We start from the raw sequence: 23513 nt of genomic DNA on the forward strand, positions 1-23513 counted from the left end.
TTGGCAGAGTAGCGCTTGGAGAACTTGCCTGTGCCTACCTCAGGGGACCCCTTCACACACATCCTCGCAGAAGAGGTGCTCCAGAGTAGAACCAACGTGGTCTCCACTGCTCTGCTGCAGGTAAACAATGGCTTGAGAGTCCTCAGAAAAATACTCTGGACAGCAGACTGAGACTCCTGGGAGCAGGCGTCTCCCTGCTTCCTACACACGGGTGACAGCTCCCTGAATGCAAAGTCTCCCAACCCTTCTGCTCAGGAGTGCAGCAATTCTTGTTTCCCTAATTCAAAACAAATGCTGATGACTGACAGTGAAGCCTTTGCCTGTGATCAGTTGTGGGCACCTCCAGGTCCTGCTGCTGGGCAGTGACTTTCCTCTGCAAGTGTCCCAGCTCTGGTCCTGCCCCCTGACCCCACAGCCTGCCTTGCTGACAATATTACTTCAAAGCTGAAATTTTCAAAAACTCACGAGCCTGTGCAAGGGGCAGCGACACAAATGAGATCCATGCTGGAATTCAGTCAGAGACAGAAGAGGTTTTCTTGCCATTTGTTCTGCTCCCAGTGCTTCAGGGCATGTGTCACCATGTGTTTGAGCACCACACACATCCAAAATGAGTCACGTCTGCTCCCTGCTTCCAGAGATTCCCTCCGACCACTGCAGATGCAGGGACATCTCAAAGCAAGCATGTTTAATCAGGGGGGAGCAAGGGGCAGAGCTTCTGGGTTACAGCATATGAATGCTGGAGTAGTAATAACATTTCAGTTCTTCTTAAAAGCATTGAGAAGCTGCCCCACAGACTCCCCATTCCAGTGCCAGCTGGGAGAAGGACTGGAACTGAGCACTGAAAAGACACAAAATCTTCCTTGTTTCAGGTGTTCAGAATATGGCAAATGATCTTATCACCCAAATAAATGTGATCTGGAATATTATCTTGAGCTGTTGAAATAGTACAGAAATTAAACTGGCAGCAGAGCTGGAACAAACACGTTACTGCTGCATTTCCCTGCAGACAAATGGCAAAGCACCTGCTGAGTCATTGGATGGAGCCTAACAGCCTTGACAGTGGAAAGTCAAGAACACAACCTAAACTCCAGATTAGATATTCTAGAAACACTCTGACTTTTAGGTGTGCATTTTGGGCATGCCCACTCTGTGATCATGTATATATATTGTATCAACAGCAAGGATGCTGGCCCCAGCACCCCAAACAGTTGCTCAATGAGATTAGAGTCCTCCAGCAGTGCTAATTAGTGCTTACGCAAGCAGGGATTTTTCCAAGCCCTCGGGGCTGCTGCCTGGAGGTGAGGATGCTCCCGGGGCTGAGGGGTTTGTGCATTAATGTCCCTGCCCTGCTGCTTTGACAAAAAAGTTCTTCCCTGTGTCCTCCCGAGGGGCTGCCCGGGTTCAAACCGGGTTCAGGACAGGGGACAGGACCTGGTCTCCTGAGTACCCCTGTAAGGCGATTTTTCAGAACGCCGCTGTCCCACTATGTGAGACACCTGCTGCCTGCAGCCGGGGACAGGGCCAGGGTGACATCTGTGACACAGCACCAGGGGACTATTACTGCCCAGCCCACATGGCAGCTCCGGAGGGAGTCAGGCTGGCTGGAACAAAACATGCTGGTTCTCATTCAGTAACCAGACAGGTCCTAAGACAGCTCCAGGAAAACCTCCAGGAAAACCATTCACAAACCCCTTCACACCTGGACAGCGCCTTCCCCTGCAGAACAAACATCTGGGCCTAGCCTAGGAGGAGACCTGGGCCCAGGGACACAGGAACAGCACTGCAGGGCCTGCAGCCCCACAGGAGCTCTGCTGCCTTACAAGAAGCATGAGATGCTGTTAAAAAAAACACTACATAATTTTAAAATTTAAAAAATAAGACAACAGCACAAAAGGCTTGTGGAGCAGCTGGTCAAAAAGAGGAGAAGCACGAGGCAGTGGCGACTCCAGGACAGCCAGCATCCATGCTGGGGACTCTAAGCCGGTGCCTGGGATGACATAATGCTTTGTGCAGGGGAACTCGGGAAGGAGGAGTGTGCCTGTCTGCTTTCCCACCTTCCCTCACATTACCCTGCCAAGGTAAAGCTTGTGAAAGTTGGGCCTAACGATTTTGCCTGAAAAGAGGGTATTTACATCCTTAAGAGCATCTGGTATATGTCTGTATTTCATATTTCAAAGGATAATGCAGCTTCTAAAAATTCCCTGCGAGAGCCATTATGATTTTATGCTGCTCCTGATACAATAAACAACTTCATTCATCAGGCTCCAGGCATTTTGTGAAGAAGCCAGCATGACAATTTACATCTTGCAGCAACCAAGACACCCTGGAAAACACCCACACTGGCCCTGCAGCCTCCACACAGCAATGCCCCAATCTTACCCAGCCACAGGATGACCCAACTCTCTGGTAATCTTCTGCCTGGAAGTGTTAAGAAACCTGGCTGTGCCATGCACGGCAGTTTTACAGTCCCAGTCTTCACAAGTGTAAGAAACTGGCACTGCATTCGTGAGAGCTCAACTTCTTTCTTCTTTTTAAGAGCTAGTAACTATGTAGTAAATATAGTATTTTACTATATATACATATATATATGGTGCATATGCTATACTTGCTCTACAGAAAATACTATAATTACCAGAGCAGAGGAAGTCCACAGCAGCGTGGGTGCTGATCTGTATTTTTTAGCAGGCTCAGTCTCCCTCATGGACCATATTGCTGAAAGGACAGTGTGCTGGTTTCACCCATCTGTACAGTGTGAACTGTTAAGGCAATCTCCTAGTAATTCATTAGCTATTTTCATCTTCTACTCTTCTCTGAAATATATCCTGATTTCCCACATGTACAGAAAAGATGGGACATAAAACATAATACTGTGCCAATGGATCAATATAGTGGCCTTCTGTGAGGTACTGCTTTGTTAACCAATAAAAATAAAAAAAAAGCTGAAATATAAAAATTGCTCTGACAATTTGGAATTCCCCTTGTGTTAAAGAAGGCACAAAGCAGCTCTGGACAATGATGATCCAATCCACCACATTCCCCTCCTCAGGGACACCAGTTTCCCCCCAGTGTTTCCCTCAGGCTGCAGCAGCTTGTGTCAGCCCTGAAGCCCCTCAGGAGCCAGCTGGCAGTGCCACTCTTTGGGAAATTCCAGTCCCCATCTGCTGGGGATCTTTATATTGCATTCATCCCTCTGGACTGGCATCCTCCTGTCTGTAAAAGAAGTTCTGAGCTTTACCAACTGAAATTCAGGTTCAACAAAACCACAATAGTTAGGGTTTTTTGCCAATTTATGCTGCAGGAGCAATGACATCAGCCCCAGTACAGAACCAGGTGTTAGTAAAGGTGTTTTAAACCCTTCCCTGCACTATATGTGTTGTTCCCATGCCTGTTCCTCCATAGTTCCTGCTGGCTTCAGCATTCAGAAGGAACCTGTTGATGCCTCATTTGGTTGTGTCCTCAGACACCATACTGACATTCCCAGATTTCTGCAGCTACCACAGACAGTGGATAAATAGCCACCCAGGCAGCCCTGTCCTGAACAAAAACAAACATTGACTGGCTTCTAATAGAGTGATTTTACCCCATAGAATGGTTTGGGTTGGCAAGGAGATCAAAGAGCATCTCATTCCAACCCCTGCAGTGATACCTCCCACTAGACCAGGTTGCTCAGGGCCAGCCTAGCTTTGAACACTTCCAGGGAAGAAGCATCCACAATTTCCCTGGGCAACCTGTTCCAGTGCCTCACAGTAAAAACTTTCTTCCATAAGGCATTTTGCTAGAGGAATTCAGTACCAGGAGCATTAAAAAAGGCTCCTCAGGCTTTATAAATCAGAATCTGAAAGGGGGGGGGGAGGGGCAGAAATATCAAAACAAATCAATTTACTGATCAAAAAAATAATTTTTAAAGCTTACAAAATACATTATCATTGTTTAAATGTCATGAGAAACTTGCATTACTTTAGGTAAATGGAACATGAAAATATCAAAAAGTGAATTTGAAATCCAGAGACATGCCACATGCATCAGGCTGTCCCCTCTACTGGGAAGTGGGAACTTTGTCACCTCAGTGTACACAAGCCTCACCTTGTGACACAAGCCAAAAATTAGATGGCGACCACATTTCAAAGGGCAAAAAACCCTGTCATTTTCAGTAGAGCAGACAAAAACGCACCAACAGATCTCCCTGCAGCCACCAGCCCTTTCACATCTCAGGTTTGTGATAAACAGTGACAGATTCCACCCTGGAACACAGCAGTTACGCTTTCCAGGTTTTTAATGTTGTTCTGAAATGAATAATTGCCCGATATGGAAAAAAGTCACTTGATCCTGCTCAGGCTGAGAAGAGTTTTGAGTTACGAAATCCTTCACTAGACCATAAAACCACAGTAGAGGTCTGCTCTTGTGCAGAGCATTATCTCAGAGGATCCATGTATGGGTACTAAAGTAGCAGAATCTTCTGGCAGGTGACCAGTTGGAAACCAAACTGGCAAAGCCTTGTAATGTATTTATTCCTCATTCATAGGCAACAGCCCATAATTAAAGACCAAAGCCCCCTGTCCTTCTGCACACAAGGTCCAACACCTGTTTCACGGTTCACTTAGAACATCTGAGCCTGAGCTGCAAGGCTTCACCTTTGTCTCTTTGACATCCCACTCAGCAAGCTACTCCTCGCCCAGAAACAAGCAACCTCTGCAATGGGAAGCAGCATTTAACACATTCAAAAATGTAACAGAAGCATTTGATTAACCCCCTAAAACACACCAGTAGCACAAGCCATTGCTCCTGTTTCTTCTTTCTGGATCTCTGACAAACTGGAGCCAGCAATGCAAGCCTGGCATGCCCTGGGCAGCCACCATGGTCCAGTGCAACCTTCTGGCATGCATGAGTGCAAACCTGACCCCCAGGTAAGTCACAGAGCTCTGCTGGAGTTCTAAGCTGCTTTAAAGGAAATTCATTATTTTAAAAAGGTCTTTGCCTTTGTCTTTGTAAAATTCTGTGGACCTGTTCCTCCAGCAGCCCCAGCTGGTTCTCCCCAAAATGGTATCACTTGCACACATGTGAAGAGTGCTCTGAGTTGTCTCTTCAGGTCACTGGCAAAACGTTCAAGATGCCAGGTGAGATCCCTGCAGCCTTTCTCCTGTCACCAGACTCTGGAGGTCAGCCTGTTACACACTGAGGACCACCACACCCTCCGAGCCCAATCCATCAGTCAGTGCTTTACCCAGCCCACACACCCTGAACCTTGACATCAAAATAGGGTGGGAAACAGTGTTGAAAGACCTTGCTGAGTTGAGGTAAAAACATACACTGGTCTCTCCTCACCCACAAGTTCAGTCCCTTTATCACACAGGGCAATCCTGGTGGTCAGGTGTCACTGACTCCAGTAAATGCATACATTTATACAGACCATTCCCAACCACTTCTCTTTTATGTGCCCAGGAACACGTTCCTGGAGGGCTCACTGCATGATTTTCCATGCACAGAAGCAAGGATGACTCCCTGCAGTTTTCCCTGCAGTTCCCTACATTCTTTCCAAGGCCTTGCTTGAAGAGAGGGGAAACACTTGCTTTCCTCCAGCCACCAGAAATTTCCCTGCTCTCCATTAAAGACGGTCATGAAAGATGTTCCAGAAGCCTTGTGAGGGCTTCAGCAAGTTCTCTGTCCATCCTGGATGGGCTTCATCAGGTCCTGTGAATTTGTACGGGTTGAGCTCTCCAAAGTAACCCGTCTTGATCCTTACCCACTGCTCCTGCCTCTTCTCCTCATTCTACCTCCTGACATGGGCCTTGGAAATCAGGTTGGGCAAAAGGCAATGGAGGCTCTGGTACTGTGTCCACTGTCACTAAATCACCCAGCAACAGCTCCACATTTTCCAGCACCTAACCCCTGAAATACAAACAGAGGGGAACGGTCTGGAACAATCTGAGGAATATCTCACTTTCAGTCCTAGCAACATGACGAGGTCAAATAGGAATTCTAAGGGATTGCTCTGGTGCTACAAGTGGGAAACAGGTGTGCGTTTTCTATTTCCACTCCAGAGCCCTTCAAGGACATTCATTACAAGTAATACTGCTGGAAAGAAGTCATCACAAAGCGGCTCCTGGCAGCAATGGAAGAGCCCAAACCTTATAACCTGGCAGTGACAGATGCCTTCCCAAATATCCTACAAATCCAGCAAAATTTGGTATCAATAATTATCACGGACATATTATTTAGCTGAGCACAAAGTCTTTATACATAACTTTCTGACTGCAAATTATATGTTGTTTATTGTTAGTGTTGCTACTAATGATACACAAATATCACTCATTTTTGCTTTGTCTCTGATATTCCTGACAAAACTGGCAACTATAAAAGTTGGCAAACTCTGAGGAAATTAAGAATTTGTACAATGTTTTAATTAACGTGCATCTAATATTTTAGTCTTGCAAGCATCCTTCCTGCTTTTCATGACAATTTCTTCAGAACCACTATTTATAAACCACTGGATTTTACTCCAGCTAGTGACCATCCAGATTTTACAAAATCCATGGAAAATAATCACTCTGAAATAGTCCTGAAACATGGCCCTGTTTAACTACAGCTCAACAGCTTTGTTATGGTTCTTGCCATTCATTCCTCCCCTGCCTGTAAGAGCAGGCACTTTAACTCTGTCCAGAGATCCTGGGGAAAGCAGCACTTGCCAGCTGCACGTAGGGCTGCCCCTGGTGCCATCTCGTGGTAGTCTGCAGGAGATCCCGGGCCATTCAGAGAAGTAATCGTGCTCTACTGCTCTTCAGTTCAATTAAACTGATGTGAAAACTGGGTTTAGTACACCCTAATCCATGCTTTGGACCAAGAGATAGGGAATTATGAAGTTTAATCACTGTCTGTACTTGCATTTCTGGTGTTTGCACTTTGCCTGCTAATTTATCCCTCTAAAATACTTTCATGTCAGAAGCATTTTTAAAAAATGTAGCAATTTAACAAGTGCTAAAGTCACTACAAATAAGTAAGAGTCTCTCAAACGCTTAATAACCAAAGTCTTAAAAGTCTAGAATAGCAAGCAAGCAACAGAAAACTCTAGAACAGAAATCAAGCACAGCACATATTCACAATGTTGTTCCTGAGCATTCAGTTTTCCTTGTGGTTTACTCCCTTGCCTTTTCCACATCTGTGGTTTCTCATTTAAAGTTTTTCATCTTCCCAGCTAAAGGCTACTCTAACTACCACCCATCCCCATTTCTGCACCTGACCTATTGCATGCAAGTATTCCCATGGTCACAGCCTCACAAGAATATTTAGGTATCAAGAATTTTCCAAAGTTTTCTGGCCTTCCAACATGTATACACAACATTAGGATTAAGATCTCTACTTACCACCATGCAAAACCCAGAACTCACTTCAAGCCTGCAATTTTAACTTGACTTTACAACAGACTCAGGTAAGAAGGCAGAAAAAGCCACACTTACGAAGTGATAAGCAGGGTATTTACCATGCAGGATGCTCTCACCAAGAGCCCATCTTGTCAGTTTTAAGCCTTCCTGTTTTGGCAGACTGCTGTCCTGCTGTGGGTCAGTGCAGTAACAAAGGAAATACTCCCGTGCCCCATGCTTCCAGCTTGGGTGTTTTCCTGAATTTTGTTTGAGTGTTTCTTTTATCATGGTTTAGGTACATGAGGATAACCAACTTCAAAATCCATGCCTAAATCAAGTGCAAATGCATTCTGCTCAGCCTGACCCTTTCCCAGCAATAAACTTCTAAGGAGTAAGTGCAGATAATTTTTGGCAGTGCTGGGCTTGTGGTGACTGACTTCAAAAGTCTCCTGTTTGGAGTAAGTTCATCTAAGTCTTGTAACAAGATGTGGCAAGGTCAGTCAGTGACTACACTACACCACGGGTGAAATCTTGTCACATAAATGATGTCAGAAGAACGTTAGCCAACATTTTTGGCTGAATCCAGACTTGAATGTTATCAAGGATGACTAACCACGAGGCCATGCATTAAAGTCAGAGTTTTCCTTGGCATTAGTGGGAGTTAACACCTTCCAATTTTGTTTTATTTTATTAACCCTTTCACAACAGCTCAGCTCATGCTCCTGTGCATAAAAAGGCTTTTGCGCATGAGCACATGAATCCCACTCCTCATCCAGTGAAGCAGCAGGTCCAGCAGTGAGAGATGCCAGAGGTGTTATTTTGTGCTTTGAAACACAGATCCAAACCCTACCCTGTGCTGCAGAAAGAACAGGAGATCATTTCTGGGTACATTTTAAGCACTCTAGATTCCTGAACTGCAAGTTTAATAGATTTATGGATATGGCCTTGAACTGAAGTAACTATAAACATAAGGGACAAATCTTAATCCATTTCTTCTGCCAGGAAAAGATGCAAGAATCTCTCTTGGACTGTCAGCAAACTCTATCCTACAGCAAGGTGGCATTATTGTAAATTCACAACCAATCCAAGGCATATGGATCAGGCCTACTACTTTTCAAAAGACTGACAGGGTCCTTATTATATTTTTTTCAAGCACCACACCAGGGCCAGAAGGATCACTTTTCATCATTACTTTCAGCTACAACAATCAGGAAGGCAAATCACTGAATACCTTCAGCTACTTTGAACTCACAACCACCTAGATCACCATTACAGGCCAAAAATCCCTATTACTTTTCTAATTATTTACTTAATGTCTGAAGAGTAGGATCCAAATGCCTGCATTTAACATCTCCTTAAAGTGCCACAGCATTGAAAAGAGCTGATAACATCACACAGATTTCTCTGCATATTCTCTCCAACAGAAGGCTTAAAAAGCACATGCATGTGTCTTAGTTAATAAACTTTGCACAGCAGCTGCTGGCGGTCCCAGGGTTATTTTGTAAGGTTCACCATGTTTACAACATGGTGTAGCAGATGTAGGTTCCTTAGCATCAACCTCCTCAAAGTTATTTATCTCTCCACATGGAGCTCTATCACTTATGAGGAGCTGCATGTTAAAAAATATTATCTATGTAACATTTAAAGCCATTTAAATGTTACATAGATAATATCTATTTACTATTTAAAGCCATTCTACCATGAGTGAAAGATTAAAAAAAAAAAGAGAAAAATTATAAAAGCTAAAGATAGGTTCACAAGTTCAGTCTCAGCACACATGCTGTAATGTGTTGTCTTAACTCACTCTAATGCCACATATTCAGTGATTTAACTCCAGAGACCTTTACATAGTTAAGAAAACATGTGGTGTTTGCTGCAAGTTGTAATTTCTTACATTTGACTTGAAAAAATGCAATGCATCTCCCAAATGGGTTCCCACTGTAACTTCTTGTTTGGATCTTCCACACACTCCTCCTAGGCAGCCTTTCATCAACTAATAAATCCACTGGGGAGGGGAAGCTACCCGCTCTCTCAAAACTGCATTACACAAGCTAATCTAAATTACATTTAAAAACTTAAATTCCTCTGCAATGCCTGGCAGTAGCTTGAATTCAAGGTTTAATGCCTTGCTGCTGTAAAGATACCTGGAACTTGTTTCAGCCCTGTTCTCTCAGGAGACACTTCCAGATTTATGGCAGAGCACCTGACAGTGAGCATGGCCTGAAAACACAAGGATGTTGATTGGACCACTGACTACACACTTCAAGCCAAAGCAAACATCAGCTTTTGTCATCTGTCATGACTTAAGTTGAAATGTTGCTTCAAGCTTGAGGAAAACGCTGTTGCAGACATGCATTGCTATTCCCTAGCCAGGTTCCATTACCCCCTTCTCCCCCCTACCCCCCAGCCCCCCAAAAGATGCAGGTTTTGGAAGAGATTCAGAAAGAGGCAGTGTGCTTACCCCCCGAAAATGGTTAGATAATCTTTAATTCTAGCACCTGAAGGTATACAAGGGTTTGCTTAATAATCAAGTTTCAAAGAACTGTTGGACATTCAGTTAAGGTGACAACTGTGCAATACCACTCAGTATTTCAATATCAGGGACCATACTCTTGAATTGTTTAAACACAATCCACAGAACTCAAAATTAAACAACCATCCACAGTTTAACTAAACAATCAGTTAAAAGTCTTACAGTTTAATAATTCACATAATGGTCAGTCTTTAGTACGGGATACTGAAATTCATTAAAACACAACACTAGATTTTACTCTATAGGTGTGCTGGGCAGGCACATAATTGACCATCCTTGGGTATAACCGGGAGAGTAAGGAGAAATTTACCACAGTTTGGCAAATCCCACATTTTGTCAGTTAAAAGTGAACTGTGAGAATTAAATACTCATCTTTACATATACACAAGTTATGCTGTGAAAGCATATTTGCTTACAAACATATAAAAATACTTGTTAACTAGTTTGATAAGAAAATAATGTATAAAAGTATATAGCAAAAACATTTAATCATCTCTGACAATGGAAAGATCAAATTCATTTTTATATCACATGAAACAAAAACAGCTACAATTTTAGTTTTCCTTAATCCCTTACCCAGAAATACAAAGGAAGACACAATTTGTTTTCAAACATAATGTGAAATTTCTTAATAAGCTGAAATGCCTCAATCCAGAATGAGCTCAGGTATTTGGCCATATCCTAATAGTAGTAGTAATCACCCTGTAGCTGTTCTGGATTCAAAAAATAAATACAGTAGAATGTTTTGGCCACCGAAATAAAACTGCAGCATAAATGAGAGATGAAAATTTTTGCTGACAATGAAATTCAGTGTAGGTTTCTTAAGGCTAGCTGAATACTCAAGTCTAATTTAACTGAGGGCAGAAACAAAACAGAAAAAAAAAAGCCAATCCACCCCTTTTTTAAAAAGTATTCTCTATACTCCAATATAGGTCTCTGTAATAGCTAATGAAATGTCAGAAGTACAAATAAATTAATTCACAAGAGACAACTTATGTATGACTTCAACACCTCGTCCTACACGGTTTTGTTTCATCTCCTTTGCGAATAAAACTCCACAAGGTGCAAGCTCTGAAGGGAGAGAAGGAAGGAACTGTGGTATTAGAGAAGCAGCCTTAGTGTTTTGGTTTGAAGTCTGCCCCAGGATGACCGAGTCTTCTTCAAGAACTATTCTGCCAGCTTCTTGGACTAAGGCTATTCTGGTGACCACTTTTAGGACATGCACATATAAGGCTAGACCAATACCAGAAGTGATGTAAAATGATGGAAAGAAAAAAAAGATCTGGCAGTTGATAGCTTGGTTCTTGGGATTCTCAGAAAATAACACAATGGCAGCCTTTCTTGTCTTTTTCTTTCCGTGTTGGCTCTGGTGAAGGAGGGCACTCTTGTTCCTGAAATTTCCTGGAAACAGGTATTTCAAATTAAATTCATAGAATAATGTTCAGGTAAATAAACACAATTACTATATTTAACACTTTCTTTTTATACTTTCATAGGGAATGCACTTCCTTTTCATATTCAAATTACTGATAAAATAAGTGATAGTTTTTCAGTTCACCTTTTGAGTTTTTTTTAACAAACACAATTTTTTATAGAAGGTCAGTCTCAGATGTAGTTTATCACATTTACTGACTGGGTGATGAATAAAATCTGAAAGATTAAGGTGGCAAAATTCTCTTTCAAATATATAATAAATTCATGTAAGCATTTCTCTTCATGCACCTGAGTGTTTTATAATGGACTGGCTAAAGCTTAGAGGTAACAGCAGGCATCATCTTCCCAGCAATTCCCCACTGCATTTCAACACCTTTGCTGCAGCTATCCATTGATACATGGACATGAATTATGTGGTCTTAATTACCATACCTTATAACTCTGACAAGTTCATGAAAAGCTTGGTCTACATTCAATCTGATTTTTGCTGAGGCTTCCATGTACATTACTTTAAGTTGCCGTGCCAGCTGCTGGCCTTCCTCTTGTGTCACCTGTAACAGACATCAGGCATTAGGCTCAGGGGTTCTGCAGCAGGTTTGTACCAGTGCACACTGCATGTGCATGTTAAGGATTCGGCTGCCTCAAACAAGAATGGTTATTTGGGCACAGCACAGTTTTCACACTCTCCACATTATACAGCTGGGAAATAGACTTGTTTTAAAGGAAGTTTCTGCAACAGACAAAGACTGACTTTACAAGAAATTCCTCTCACTCCAGGTGCCTCCAGTTCTGCATAAGACCAAGTTTTCCTCCACAGGCAGCCAATAGTCCCTTGCTCCTCCTCAAGGCAAGTGCTTCAGTCAGCATCTGCTGGATTACTAACAGAATTCTGAATATTTTTACTAAATTCACCTTTGCAATGTCCTAGCTAAATCTAGAGAAATAAACAAAAAAATCAGACTAGTATTAAAACTACTTCTGCTTAGCTTCTAAGTCTTTATAAAAGTCATTAAAAAAGATCTATTAATGACATGGCAAAATATTAACACAGCCAGTTTTAAACATAGGTTAGATTACCAGAGTTCTAAAAATCCATGAGGCCTTCAGGTAATCCAGAAATATTAAAGAAACCCTGGCTACATAATGATTCCTTGAGAGAACAGTGGAAAAGCAGATGAACAGGAAACAAGGAGTGTCATGAAAAGATGGTACAAAATTTCAGGCGATGAGGCAGAAGGCAGGAAGCCAGTGGACCATTCTAGGAAGGAGGAATATGTCAGGGACAAGGCAAAAGCAAAGGAGAGCACTGTGTGTTTTTGGATGAGGTGGAAAGCAGTGAGGTCACAGAACAGAGGCCACCCTGAGTGGTGCAAGGTATGCAAGGCTCCAACGGGAAGGTCACCCACAGGACCGGGGAGGAAAGGGCAGCTTCCAGTGATAAAAGGAAGTACAGCAGATCTTGCCAAGACAATGCCTAATGGAAGAAATGTCAAAGATTACACTGCTTTCCCAGAAAAACACTAAACCAGCACGTAGAGGACTGACATAAGAACAAAAATAAGGAGGGTTTATTTTTAAATTAGTTTTGAAAAGGAACTCAGAATATTCATTAAATTAAGAAGCTACACAGAAATGGAAATAGATGGGAATAGAAAAATAGTGTGTCAGCATTTGCTACAGAGCATGGCTTAGAAGTACTTCTCAGCTTGCAAAACAGTTTAACAGTTACACAGTGGTTTAAGAGACTTCATGCATGGCATCTCCATGTTTGATTCCTCTGTCCTTAGCATCCTACTGGTACTATATCCCTATACTTCCTGCTGAAATCAGGGCTGCTCCCACTAAACCCTCTTGAAGCTCTACAAAATGCTCCCAGCACCCTGTGCCATTAGCTGGAGTAATTCAGGATGCATCTGCTCATCTCAAACACTCACAGCAGCTCTGCATTCATTTCAGTGTTATCATCACCAGCTGAAGCCAAAAAACAAACCCTCTGAACCAACCCAACCCCAAGATCAACTACTGGAGCTGCCTTTTTAACTGCAGGGCACATAAGGAGAACTGGAAGCCTTCAATCATCTACTGCTATTTGAAAACTGAGTAATAATGGACTCCGGTCCCCTAGCTAGAACAATCCCACTTCAACCCTCCATTCTGACCTCAGGTGTTGAAATATTCCAACTGCAAAGCTTATGAAGGCTGCACTTGGACAAGTCTTTGTAGCTGTTTTCTGAAACATGAATGACTGTAGAATCTCCTAAAGTTTTCACCAGACCTTCCAGAATCTTCTGTATATCTCTCAGACTAGTAAGTTATAGATATAACAGTTCTAGCAAAACTAACTCCTTTTACATTCTTTGTCACTGCATAGTTTACTGCAGCCCAGAAAATGAAAGACTGAAGGTAAATAAAAATAAATAATTGGCAAAGAATGTACAATTCTGAGGAGAAACTGAACTCAATCTTTAAACATATGTTCAAAGAATTTCCTCACTATTGTACCTAAAGCACATTACAGGTCTAAGTCAAACTAACACTGTAATAAAGTTAGCTACACTTCCACAATATCCTGCATCGAAAACATTACGAATACACTAAAGTTCTTGTTGTATTTACAAGGATATCTGTAACTGTTAAATTCCAAAATAATTTTTTGTCAGTCTTACAAGTATATTGTCAAGTTACTTGTGGCCAATTTTAGTGACATCAAAGTCACTTAAAAAAAATATTTGGTTTGGAAACACTATGGAAACATGTGCAGTGCCCAAGATGTAAATTAGAGGCCAGAACATACCAGTTCTGTCTTCAAAGCTGAGGGAAATATAAGTACAAACCCAGAAATACTTGTAAATAAAAACATGAATTTTCATCTTTTTGTTGTTCATTCCTGAGTACAACAACCCTGTAACATGACAGGTTTTCCAGGAAGTGTGATGGGACAGCTTATTTAACATCACCACCAAAATAAAAATGAAATCCTTTTTTTTCAAAGAAGACTGGACGTTAATTTGACAGAGCTAAAGAGAACCACAGATTCATGGTAGTGACTCTGTGTACATCTGTGTGTTGGTTCCGCAGTTTTTAGAGAGTTTAAGGCTGAATATGAATGAGAACCACTCAGAATGCTCACCCTTTTTGTTACAGGATATTTTACTGTTTGTTTCTGGATATCACTCATTTGTGCTGCTCAGAGAGTTAGTAAAAGTTTCTCAAATAAAAACTCATTACAGAAGATGTGAGCCAGTCAAACATGGAAAAGCTTATTGCCCACCTCCCTAAGTTAACATTCTTCTTCTGAAATAGTTTCCATTTGACTATCTGCACAATAATCCTGTGAACATGTCTCTTTCTCTTCACTATTCTGTCTGATGCCTGTCAGAAATACATTAATTTCTGAAGTTTCCATGCTTTCCTCCACCTAAGGCAACTCTACAAGGCTGGCCTAACCTAACACTGCACTTCTGTTTTGCCTGGACACTTACACAAGACCAAGGGACACAGCATAGAGGCAACAATTAAATGTTTCCTCAAGTTTGAGAGGAATCCATTTCTAACACTCTGTGGTCACCCTACAGTGCTCCCAGCACAAAAACATTGCCCATTTCTGCCAAGACTTCCATCACTCCCAAAGAGTGCATCTATCACCCCAATTTTCCTGCAGGGGTAGTTCACTATCCCCTAATTCCAGTTTGTCCACACTCTCCTATCAAAGGTCACTCTGGCACAGGCAAACTGTGGCTGTAAGCATTGACACGTATTCAGGCTGGCTCAATGTATTCAGACACCACATCAGATGCCCAACTGCTCATTCTCCATAAAGCCCAAAATCACACCAGCCATATCTGTCTGGGGGCACAGGGGTGTCTCTGGACATAGTCCCAACATCTACCACTGCAAGAAGTTATTGTCACACTTCATCGTATCAAAGTGATAGCCAAGAGTTAAGTCACGTGGACTTCTCTTTAATATCTTGCTTTAAAGGTAACTGGCAGCAGAGATGATCTCAGCACTAGGTCATAGGTGTTAGTTCAGTCATGATGGAAAAGCAGGAACTAGCATTTAATGAAACCCAAGCACTTTCCTGTTGCAACTTGGATTTCCCTTGAAACCCTGCCATCTGGGGAATGATCAGACTTGACCCAGTGTAAGCTAGCAGTTATCTACAGAAAGTCATACATATCCTGCACTGACAAGTCTACTATTCCATCACTAGTGGCTATTATTAAAACATCTGGTGCTCTACTGAATTATCTTACAGTAGAAACATCCAGTGTTGAGTTCTAAGGAATTAACCCATTTAACAGAAAGACTGCTACACAGAATTTACTTTAGGAAGGATCAGTGAGAGATGGTACTTCAATTCTGTTTTCAGAGTCAGCAATTTGTGACTGGGGAATTTGGAAACCCTGGTAGCTTCATTTCTTATCATACATTCTAAAGATTAATGCTTGCTTGTCCTCTAAAAACTCATTTTTCTTTGTCAATGTAACCTGTGGATATTGAGAGACAAAAAGCACAAGAGAGCTAGTTAACTCTATTTATCTATACAACATTACCATGACAAATTGCTATTTCAAACTTACTTTTTCACGTCCCTCCCAAAACCACTTGTGAGTTGGTCTCTGGTATATAAGAGCCCCACTAATTTACACCACACCTTTGGTGAGCCCAGTAATCCATCGAGATCACACCATTGTTTGTGCACTTCTGCTGTACAACCCAGTTCATGTATTTCCTGAGAAACAGTTGCCACTACACAAGGATGATTAGTTATGCATCATTAGCCTCCAGATTTATGGTGTCACAACGATAGTACTCTGTACTCTGTTCAATCTCAACACACATATACTTGGATAGAGGTGTGGCCAGACCCTTGAGACATCCAGAACTCTACCACATGCTTAACTCTTTTGCGTTCTGGGAAGATTTGTTGAATATCAGTTGCTGATCCAAACACACACTAAATTACTTTCTTCAGCTTACTTTAAGTCTTTCAGAGATTGCATGTGTTTCAATGACCTGCCTCCTGCCTTTTGGAAAAAGGGGGCAGATGCCCAGTACAAGCATTTTTGCTCTAAAAACTGATATCCAGCTTCTTGACTTTCTGAAAATGTTACATTAATTTTGAAGCGGAAAAACGCTCAGCTGGGATTAAAAAGTTAAGAGAGATAGAACCAGATAAGTAAAAGATACATGTGACACCAGCATAGCCCAGCAAGTTTTTGGTGGTGCTCAATGAGGCCTGACACATCAGCAGACAAAATGTAAAAATGCAGAGGACTTGGCCTTACCATGCTTCTGCCCAGAGGTTACAGCCTGGGGATACCCCACATTTCCCACCCACCCAGCACTCCCAGCCAAGGTGAGGGAGCACACTCTCCTTTGACCCCACACCTCCCATTGCAGCTGCCTGCACACAAAACCTGCAGCCAGAGCAGGATGACCTTGCTTGTCAGGCTGAAGTTCTTCCTCACTTTTGGACCAGTTGGTTTAGCTGGTGGCAGGACTAGTTGACAAGTTTTCAGCCAGATGAACAAGCTGGTCCCCCTCAGTGACTGGATGGCTGCATTGGGCTCACATGGTGGAGCAGAAACAAGCCCCCATTTAACACCCAGCTGATAACATCTCACTGCTTGCTGCTGCCAGAAGGCGAGGTCTCACTGGCTTTCCCCCACCTTAACTCCTCCCTGCTCTTCTCCAAGCCACAGTCCCACCCCTCCCATGCTTCCAGCACTGGCACTCAAATCTTTCTGCAAGCTGATTTAGCTCACACAGGTCCCAGGAAGCCATTCCTGCTCCTCCCCATCCAGAGAGATGATTCAGCTCCAAAAGTGCTTCAAGTGAAATCTGGGAAAGAGTGGGAATGTGAAGCCAGGAGGGAGGGGAGCCTCTCCCTGGTGGGGACCAATTATGTCAGCTCAGCTAAACCATTCCTTCACACTGACTGAAGTCCAACTGAAACACACCATGTGATGGGCAAGGGGCAGGAAAGAGTTAAGAACATGTAGTAGCTATTTAAGCAAACCCAGAAGTTTTCTCAGTTACATCTGCCTAAGCCCCAGCTTATGATGGGAGTGACAAGTCCACCAATTGATACATAAATGGTGAGAGCACCAAAAAGTTATGCCCATCAGCATCTAATCAATTAAGGCAATTAATATAGCCATAAAAAGCAAAAGGAAATTTTGGAGACATATACTGATATATGCAGCAAAATTGCAAAGTTAGGCAATTTAGAAAAAGCTGCTTTGAGCTTGAATGTGTTCCAGCCCATCTCCACCTGAAAAAGCAGCTTGGAACAGCTGACAGGCACCTCTCTGCCGTAAAGGGAGAAACAGAGGCAGTAATAACTTTAGGAGGGTGGAGGAAAGAGAACAAAGTTCACAGCTGTTTGTAAAAATGGTTGTACAGGATTACCAACTACAACTGCAGGTATCCTGAGAGCTCAGGCTGACAGCAATGATGTTATTTCCCTCCCAAAGCATCTTGGTGTTTGTCCTTCAGCAATTACAATTAGCAGAATAGTTCAGTTTCATGTCCATTATTTCCATGCCAACGTTTGTGCAGGAGATCAAGTACATGTCTTCCAGGACCTACAAGGTTGAATCGAGGAATTTTGATGGGGGCATGATGGTAACTGAAGAATGAAGGAGTTTTGCTTCTATCTCAGGGACAGGCTGTTCTATGAATGTGTGAGTGCTCAAAGTTACTTCAGAGGAATTGCAAGCTACTTCTGTGAAAACTTCTTCCAAGGCAGCATCTTTAAGAGCACAGCTTATAATTTTGTCATGATCTTGCTACACAGCCACAGGATGAAGAGACTGTGACAGTCAAGGGACCATATTCAACAGGACTTTCCTTGTATTGTAACTGTAATTCAACATTGCACAAATGAATTCACTGAGCTCTTTAAGCTATGTTTTTTCTTGTGAAACTCTTAAAACAATTACAGCAATTTTAGTAATATTTGCTTTATTCTCAGAAAACCATGTTTGCCACCAAGCTTTAGATGTCCTCTTACTATCTCATGAGACAATATTAAGCTTCTCTAATTACTTGCTGAAGAAAATACAAGTTTGATGTCTGTTCCTTTCCTGCTGCTATAGTAAAATTATTTTCATTTCAGCTCAAATTGGTTTGATTCATTAAAAATCAACAGCAACTAAGAAAAACACATTTGAAAGTCCTTTAAATCATTCTAAACTAAATATTTTAAGTTGCCTTGCAACTAGAGGTGAGGTTGAAAACTACTGGTTTCAAAACTTTAAGGTACATAAATATAACAGAAATTGTATTGCTGTACTTCCAACTTTTAAAGCAGAAGATGAGTGGCCAAAAAGAAAACAGTGAATAGCTATTAATTTATACATAAGAGCAGTGAAAGGTAAAAGCACTGAAGGGTAAGGATCACTGGAGTTAGTGTTGGAATGCACTCCGCTGGCATAGTGCAGTGGTGAGTAACAGAACTGAGGAATTAGACACGTTCATGCCTGAGCAATCAAGTCATGACAGAGAGCTCTCAGCTCCGTGAATAGACTTGGTCTCAACATAACCCCACTGAGTCAGGCAGAAGATGTGCTGTGTATGGAATGCCATCGTGCACTTAAGGTTCTTCAAGTACAAAATCTGAGTGGAGTTTCTTGCATTGGAATTAGTTTGTACGATAGGACTTTTTAAATTTGTTTTTTCCCATTCTGGCAGGAAGTTTAGTTTTGGGGGGGAAACAGAATTTTCTGGCAGAAAGTGAGCAGTAACTAACAGCAAATGAATTACCTGTCTTTGGTGGTCCAGATCTGCTTTATTACCCACAAGAATCATTGGAAACTCATCACGATCTTTCACTCTAAGAATCTGCCGCTGAAACTTATAGATTTCTTCAAAGCTGTGAAAGAACACAAGTAGAGCATCAGTGCACTAATTCACAGATTCTCAGGTTCTGAAAAAGTTCAGAAATGATGAGTCACCTCTTGGGACTTGCCCTGCCATGACACACAAGCATGGACAGCTGCAGGCACTCCAGAGTCACAGCATGACCAGTTAGAGAACCATTCAACACACAAACTAAAAAAATCCCCAAGTGAGCAGTGTCTTCTGCACTGGGCTGAGGTGGGGCTGCAGGGTGAGCAAAACACTGACTGTGTCTCAATCCACAGGGACCCAGGGTCAGTGTGTGCAGAGAATAAAGCAACCAGTCTATTCTACAAATACTGACTCTGGAGTTCTACTCCATCTAGAATATTCAAACTACAGAATAGAGACCCTGGTGATCAGTATTTAAGCTGGCACCCTTCAGAGCTACTTCTAAGAATTTTGGGGGAAGCTATCATAGCTGGCAAGTTTTGTTTTATCAAGGACAGAAAAATGTCAGGGCTAAATGATCAGAAAGCTTTCCAGTTACCAACTAAGTTATATCAGGTACTGAGGCTGTTCATGCATAAGGAATATTCCAGCAGTGTCTAAGGAAAGGTGAGTAGAACAAAAAACTTCTTCCAGGATAGTATACTAAACAAGCTAATTCTGGCCTAAGCAGGGATTTTTGGAGAATAAATAAATCACTGCTTTCAAGTAAACACTGTTAAGGCTACATCACTACATAAGGACCTTCAGCACAGACATTTGCAGACAATCACATACCCTTTGTAGCCTTCCAGACATATAGTCTGAAGGCATTTACACCTAATTTGCCAGCTAAAATTTAAAAGCAAGATGATCATCAGCAAAAACGTCCCATTAAAAAGAATTAGGTAGCCAGACACCTCAGGCAAAGGTGAACTAGAAGGGATGTATGTCACTAAGCACAGCTCTCCATGAGCTTCCAAGATGATGTTTCATCTCCATTCTGCAGCCATTCAGTCAACGCACAGGAACAGGCAGAGGGACCTCTGCCTGCAAAAGAGTTCAGGTACATATCCTAAACCCGCCCAGAAACCCAGAGCCAGCTACCTGATGGTGCACATGGCAAAGGGATATTCCTAAGGACTGACTGAATACCAGTCACCCCCAGGAAAATGGTATTCTGGACTGTAATAAAGTTCTTGAATAGAGCTGTTATTTTTTTGTTTATGCTTTAAAGTCTTCTATTGAAACAAACAGACACTTTCACAAAGTGATTGGTTCAAAATTGGTCTTTTTCAGGGCTGAAAGAGCATCACACCTTGAACCTAAGAGTGAACACACACTTCATTTTTTATTTGAAGTTATTTCAGTTAAGGATAAGGTGCAATTTAAGAATAATTAAAACTTGTTTGTTTTAATAACTTGACCTCAGGCTTACCTTCCTCTATCTGTGACTGAGAAAACAAGCAGAAAACCTTCCCCTGTCCTCATGTACTGTTCACGCATGGCTCCAAATTCTTCTTGTCCTGCTGTATCCAGAACTGAACACAAGCAAAAATATGGATTACTACATTGCATGTTCTGATAGACTGAAAAAAGTCATTCCTGATAAGATATCTCTCCTGTGAGAATCTCTCCTGTATATTATAGCCAAAAAGAAACCACTTTTTGCAGATACTACTGGATATTTTTCTAATATTCCCAACAAGTTCTTGCACTGACTGAACAACTCAAGACCTACCAAACAAAGTAAACAACAAAACATTTGAGGACTTCTGCTAATTCCTGACCATCTGAAACAGATGGAAAATGCTCAGAGATACATGGGGATGAGGGTTGCTGGTTTACTCTTAAAGAAATCACCAACATGCAAGAACTGAAATTTTTAAAGCAAAACACTTATATTGCACTTGGGAGAGGCAGCACAGTGGTGTGTTTTGCATGCCACCATGTCACCCAAGTAACTCCTGGGAATAACACAAATTCCTAATGCCAGTTTTGTGGGCACTGTGGGTGGGCTACTCACTGTCCAAGCGTGCGGCTCTCTCATCTATCACACATTGCTTGGTGTAGGAGTCCTCAATGGTTGGGTCATAATCCGTAACAAAGTAGGACTGCAGAGAAAAAACAAGGTTGTGTCTTAGACAAGCACACACAAGAGGGAGATGCTAAAACTGGACATTTGACAGTATAAGATACAGATGGCTGTACATGTATATCCATGTACAGCCATCTGACACTTCATCCAAAGATAACCAGTAATGGTTTTCCTATTCCTAGTAAATGCTCATAAATTGTAGAGATTACTAGCAGAGTTACTGAGTTAACTGGATTCCCACAGCGTTTCTAACATTCTCTAGACATTACTGGTAACTCCTAGGATTTCTCAGAAATCCCTAGAAACTTTCCTTTTCTAGGAGCTTCTAAAGTATCCTGTAATTTCTCTGAACTTCTGGTAGGGTTTAGAAGGTCTTTGAAATTCTCAAGTTTACAGCACTTCCTCTCCTGTTCCCAGAGCCAGCAATTTGTAGGAAGTGCCAGGACTTTCCCAGCTGTTTCTAGAATTCTCTAGCACTTTTAGAACAATTTCTAGCAACAACTCCACATGGCACAAGAGGCACTTAGTTTGTCAGCTGAATGAAGTTTGTTGGAACATCCTTGTTCCCAGGATTTCTCTCCTGGTTTTAATGACTTTAAGCATTCACATCCTCCAGAAAGACAACCCCTGAAAGCAGAATAAGCCATGAAATGCCTGTGCCACCCATGGTCTAAGCACAAGGCTCCACCAGACACTGCCAGGCTGTTGCTTATCACCCAGACTGCAGAGCAAAGCACGTTCTGGTACGTTTCTCTAGAGACTGGGTGATCTGGTATTGAATACTGGGTTAACAACACCATCAGAAGAGAAGTTTAGAATTCAAAGGATGAAATTTTAGTTTGCATGCAGTCACAGAAAAGTCAGCTTCATCTAAAACTAAAGCAATCACATTGGCATAACAAATCTGAACCCTGATCAAATTCCTTCCCATCTATGCTCCCCAGCAGGCACTCAGTACAAAACTTGTGCACAACTGCAGGAGTACCACTAGTGTACATTATTCAGTTCTGTAAACCCGTAAGGAATTAGGAATGTTTTGAAACTACATATTGGCTCCTAGGGAGAAAAAAAAGAAGGGAGCTTTGCTGAAGCACCTTTCCCATCACATAAACTGAAAGATACCAAGACAATACTCTGCTCCTCTAAACTTACTGAAATCAAGTTAACAGATGTCATGGTTGGGAAAACAAAACACACACACACACACAAAAAGGTGGGGGGGGGGTGGGCCAGAAGGAAGAACTGAAATCACAGCATGAGCCCACTAACCTTCTCCACTGAAGGTTAGTGAAGACACACCAGTGTCAGTGCAGAACACAAGTTAACTCTGTTCTTTGCAGATAATTTCTGTGGCTGTATTTGCCTTTGTCCAGTTCAGGTCAGGAGCTGCTCATGAGGGCAGCCTGCAGGCTGCTGTCCTGACTGCATCCCACTGACCCCACCAGCTGGACATGTCCATGCCAGGCTCCTGCTTTAGCAGCATGGACTGGGGTTCCCCAGCAGAGCTCACGGACTGAGCTGCAGCTGCCTTCCTGGGAGAAACACTTCACCAGTTGTAGCAGACTCAACCAGCTGTGGATGCTATATTTAACCTGTGCTCATATACCACAACCATCATGCAGTTGGCTGTAAGAGGAGTTTGTACAGGTTGCTGTTGATCAATTCATTTACATCTGGCACCACACTAAAAATCTGCTGCCCCCAGAGCAGAGACCCTGAGCAGCTCCTTTGCATTTTAAGTAGACATCAGTGTCCTCTCAGGATACACCTACACAGCAGTCTCAGCCACTCTGCATCGATAGCACCCAGGCTAAACAGCCTCCCTGCACCAATCCCACCCACAACAATCAAAACAACAACAAAACCCAAACAAACCCTCTACCACTAAAAGATTCCAATAAACCAACAGGCATGGGATGCTAAATGCAACACACAGCCAAAGTGCCTATCTATAGGCAGTACAACACTCACCTCAGAATAAGAAGCTCTTTCAACAAAAGTCATCCCTTTACCTTGCTTCCCTTTAAGATTTAAAGGGGAAAAAATTCAGCCTCCAAAACTGTTCTCATCTTTTCTTTTGCCTGTACCTATGACTCTTAAGCTATTCAGGAGCTTAAGAAGAGACTTTGAGGAATGAATTTACACAAACTCTAAATAAGGTCTCAATTCTTCTGTGGCCTTTAACAAACCTTGAAAGATGGATGAGAAACTTATGTGAACATACGTGTATAAATAAATGTATATGTACATGTCCACA

The 23513-nt window shown here is 42.2% G+C and overlaps 1 protein-coding gene across 2 annotated transcripts in view; it reads right to left on the reverse strand.

Annotated features, from left to right (window-relative positions):
- Nucleotides 1–9812: 9812 nt before the first annotated feature.
- The window catches only part of RRAS2 (RAS related 2), a 42435-nt gene continuing 28734 nt past the window's right edge, over nucleotides 9813–23513 (reverse strand). For both annotated transcript variants that reach the window (XM_063398059.1, XM_063398060.1), the window contains 5 exons: nucleotides 21185–21272; nucleotides 20597–20699; nucleotides 19096–19204; nucleotides 11755–11873; nucleotides 9813–11289 (listed from right to left, as the gene is read on the reverse strand). In XM_063398059.1, coding sequence (XP_063254129.1) covers nucleotides 11202–11289; nucleotides 11755–11873; nucleotides 19096–19204; nucleotides 20597–20699; nucleotides 21185–21272 — 507 coding nt within the window. In that variant the 3' untranslated portion in view covers nucleotides 9813–11201. The remainder of the gene's footprint in view (nucleotides 11290–11754; nucleotides 11874–19095; nucleotides 19205–20596; nucleotides 20700–21184; nucleotides 21273–23513) is intronic.

This window comes from Prinia subflava, chromosome 5, assembly GCF_021018805.1.
Source record: "Prinia subflava isolate CZ2003 ecotype Zambia chromosome 5, Cam_Psub_1.2, whole genome shotgun sequence".
NCBI lineage: Eukaryota > Metazoa > Chordata > Aves > Passeriformes > Cisticolidae > Prinia > Prinia subflava.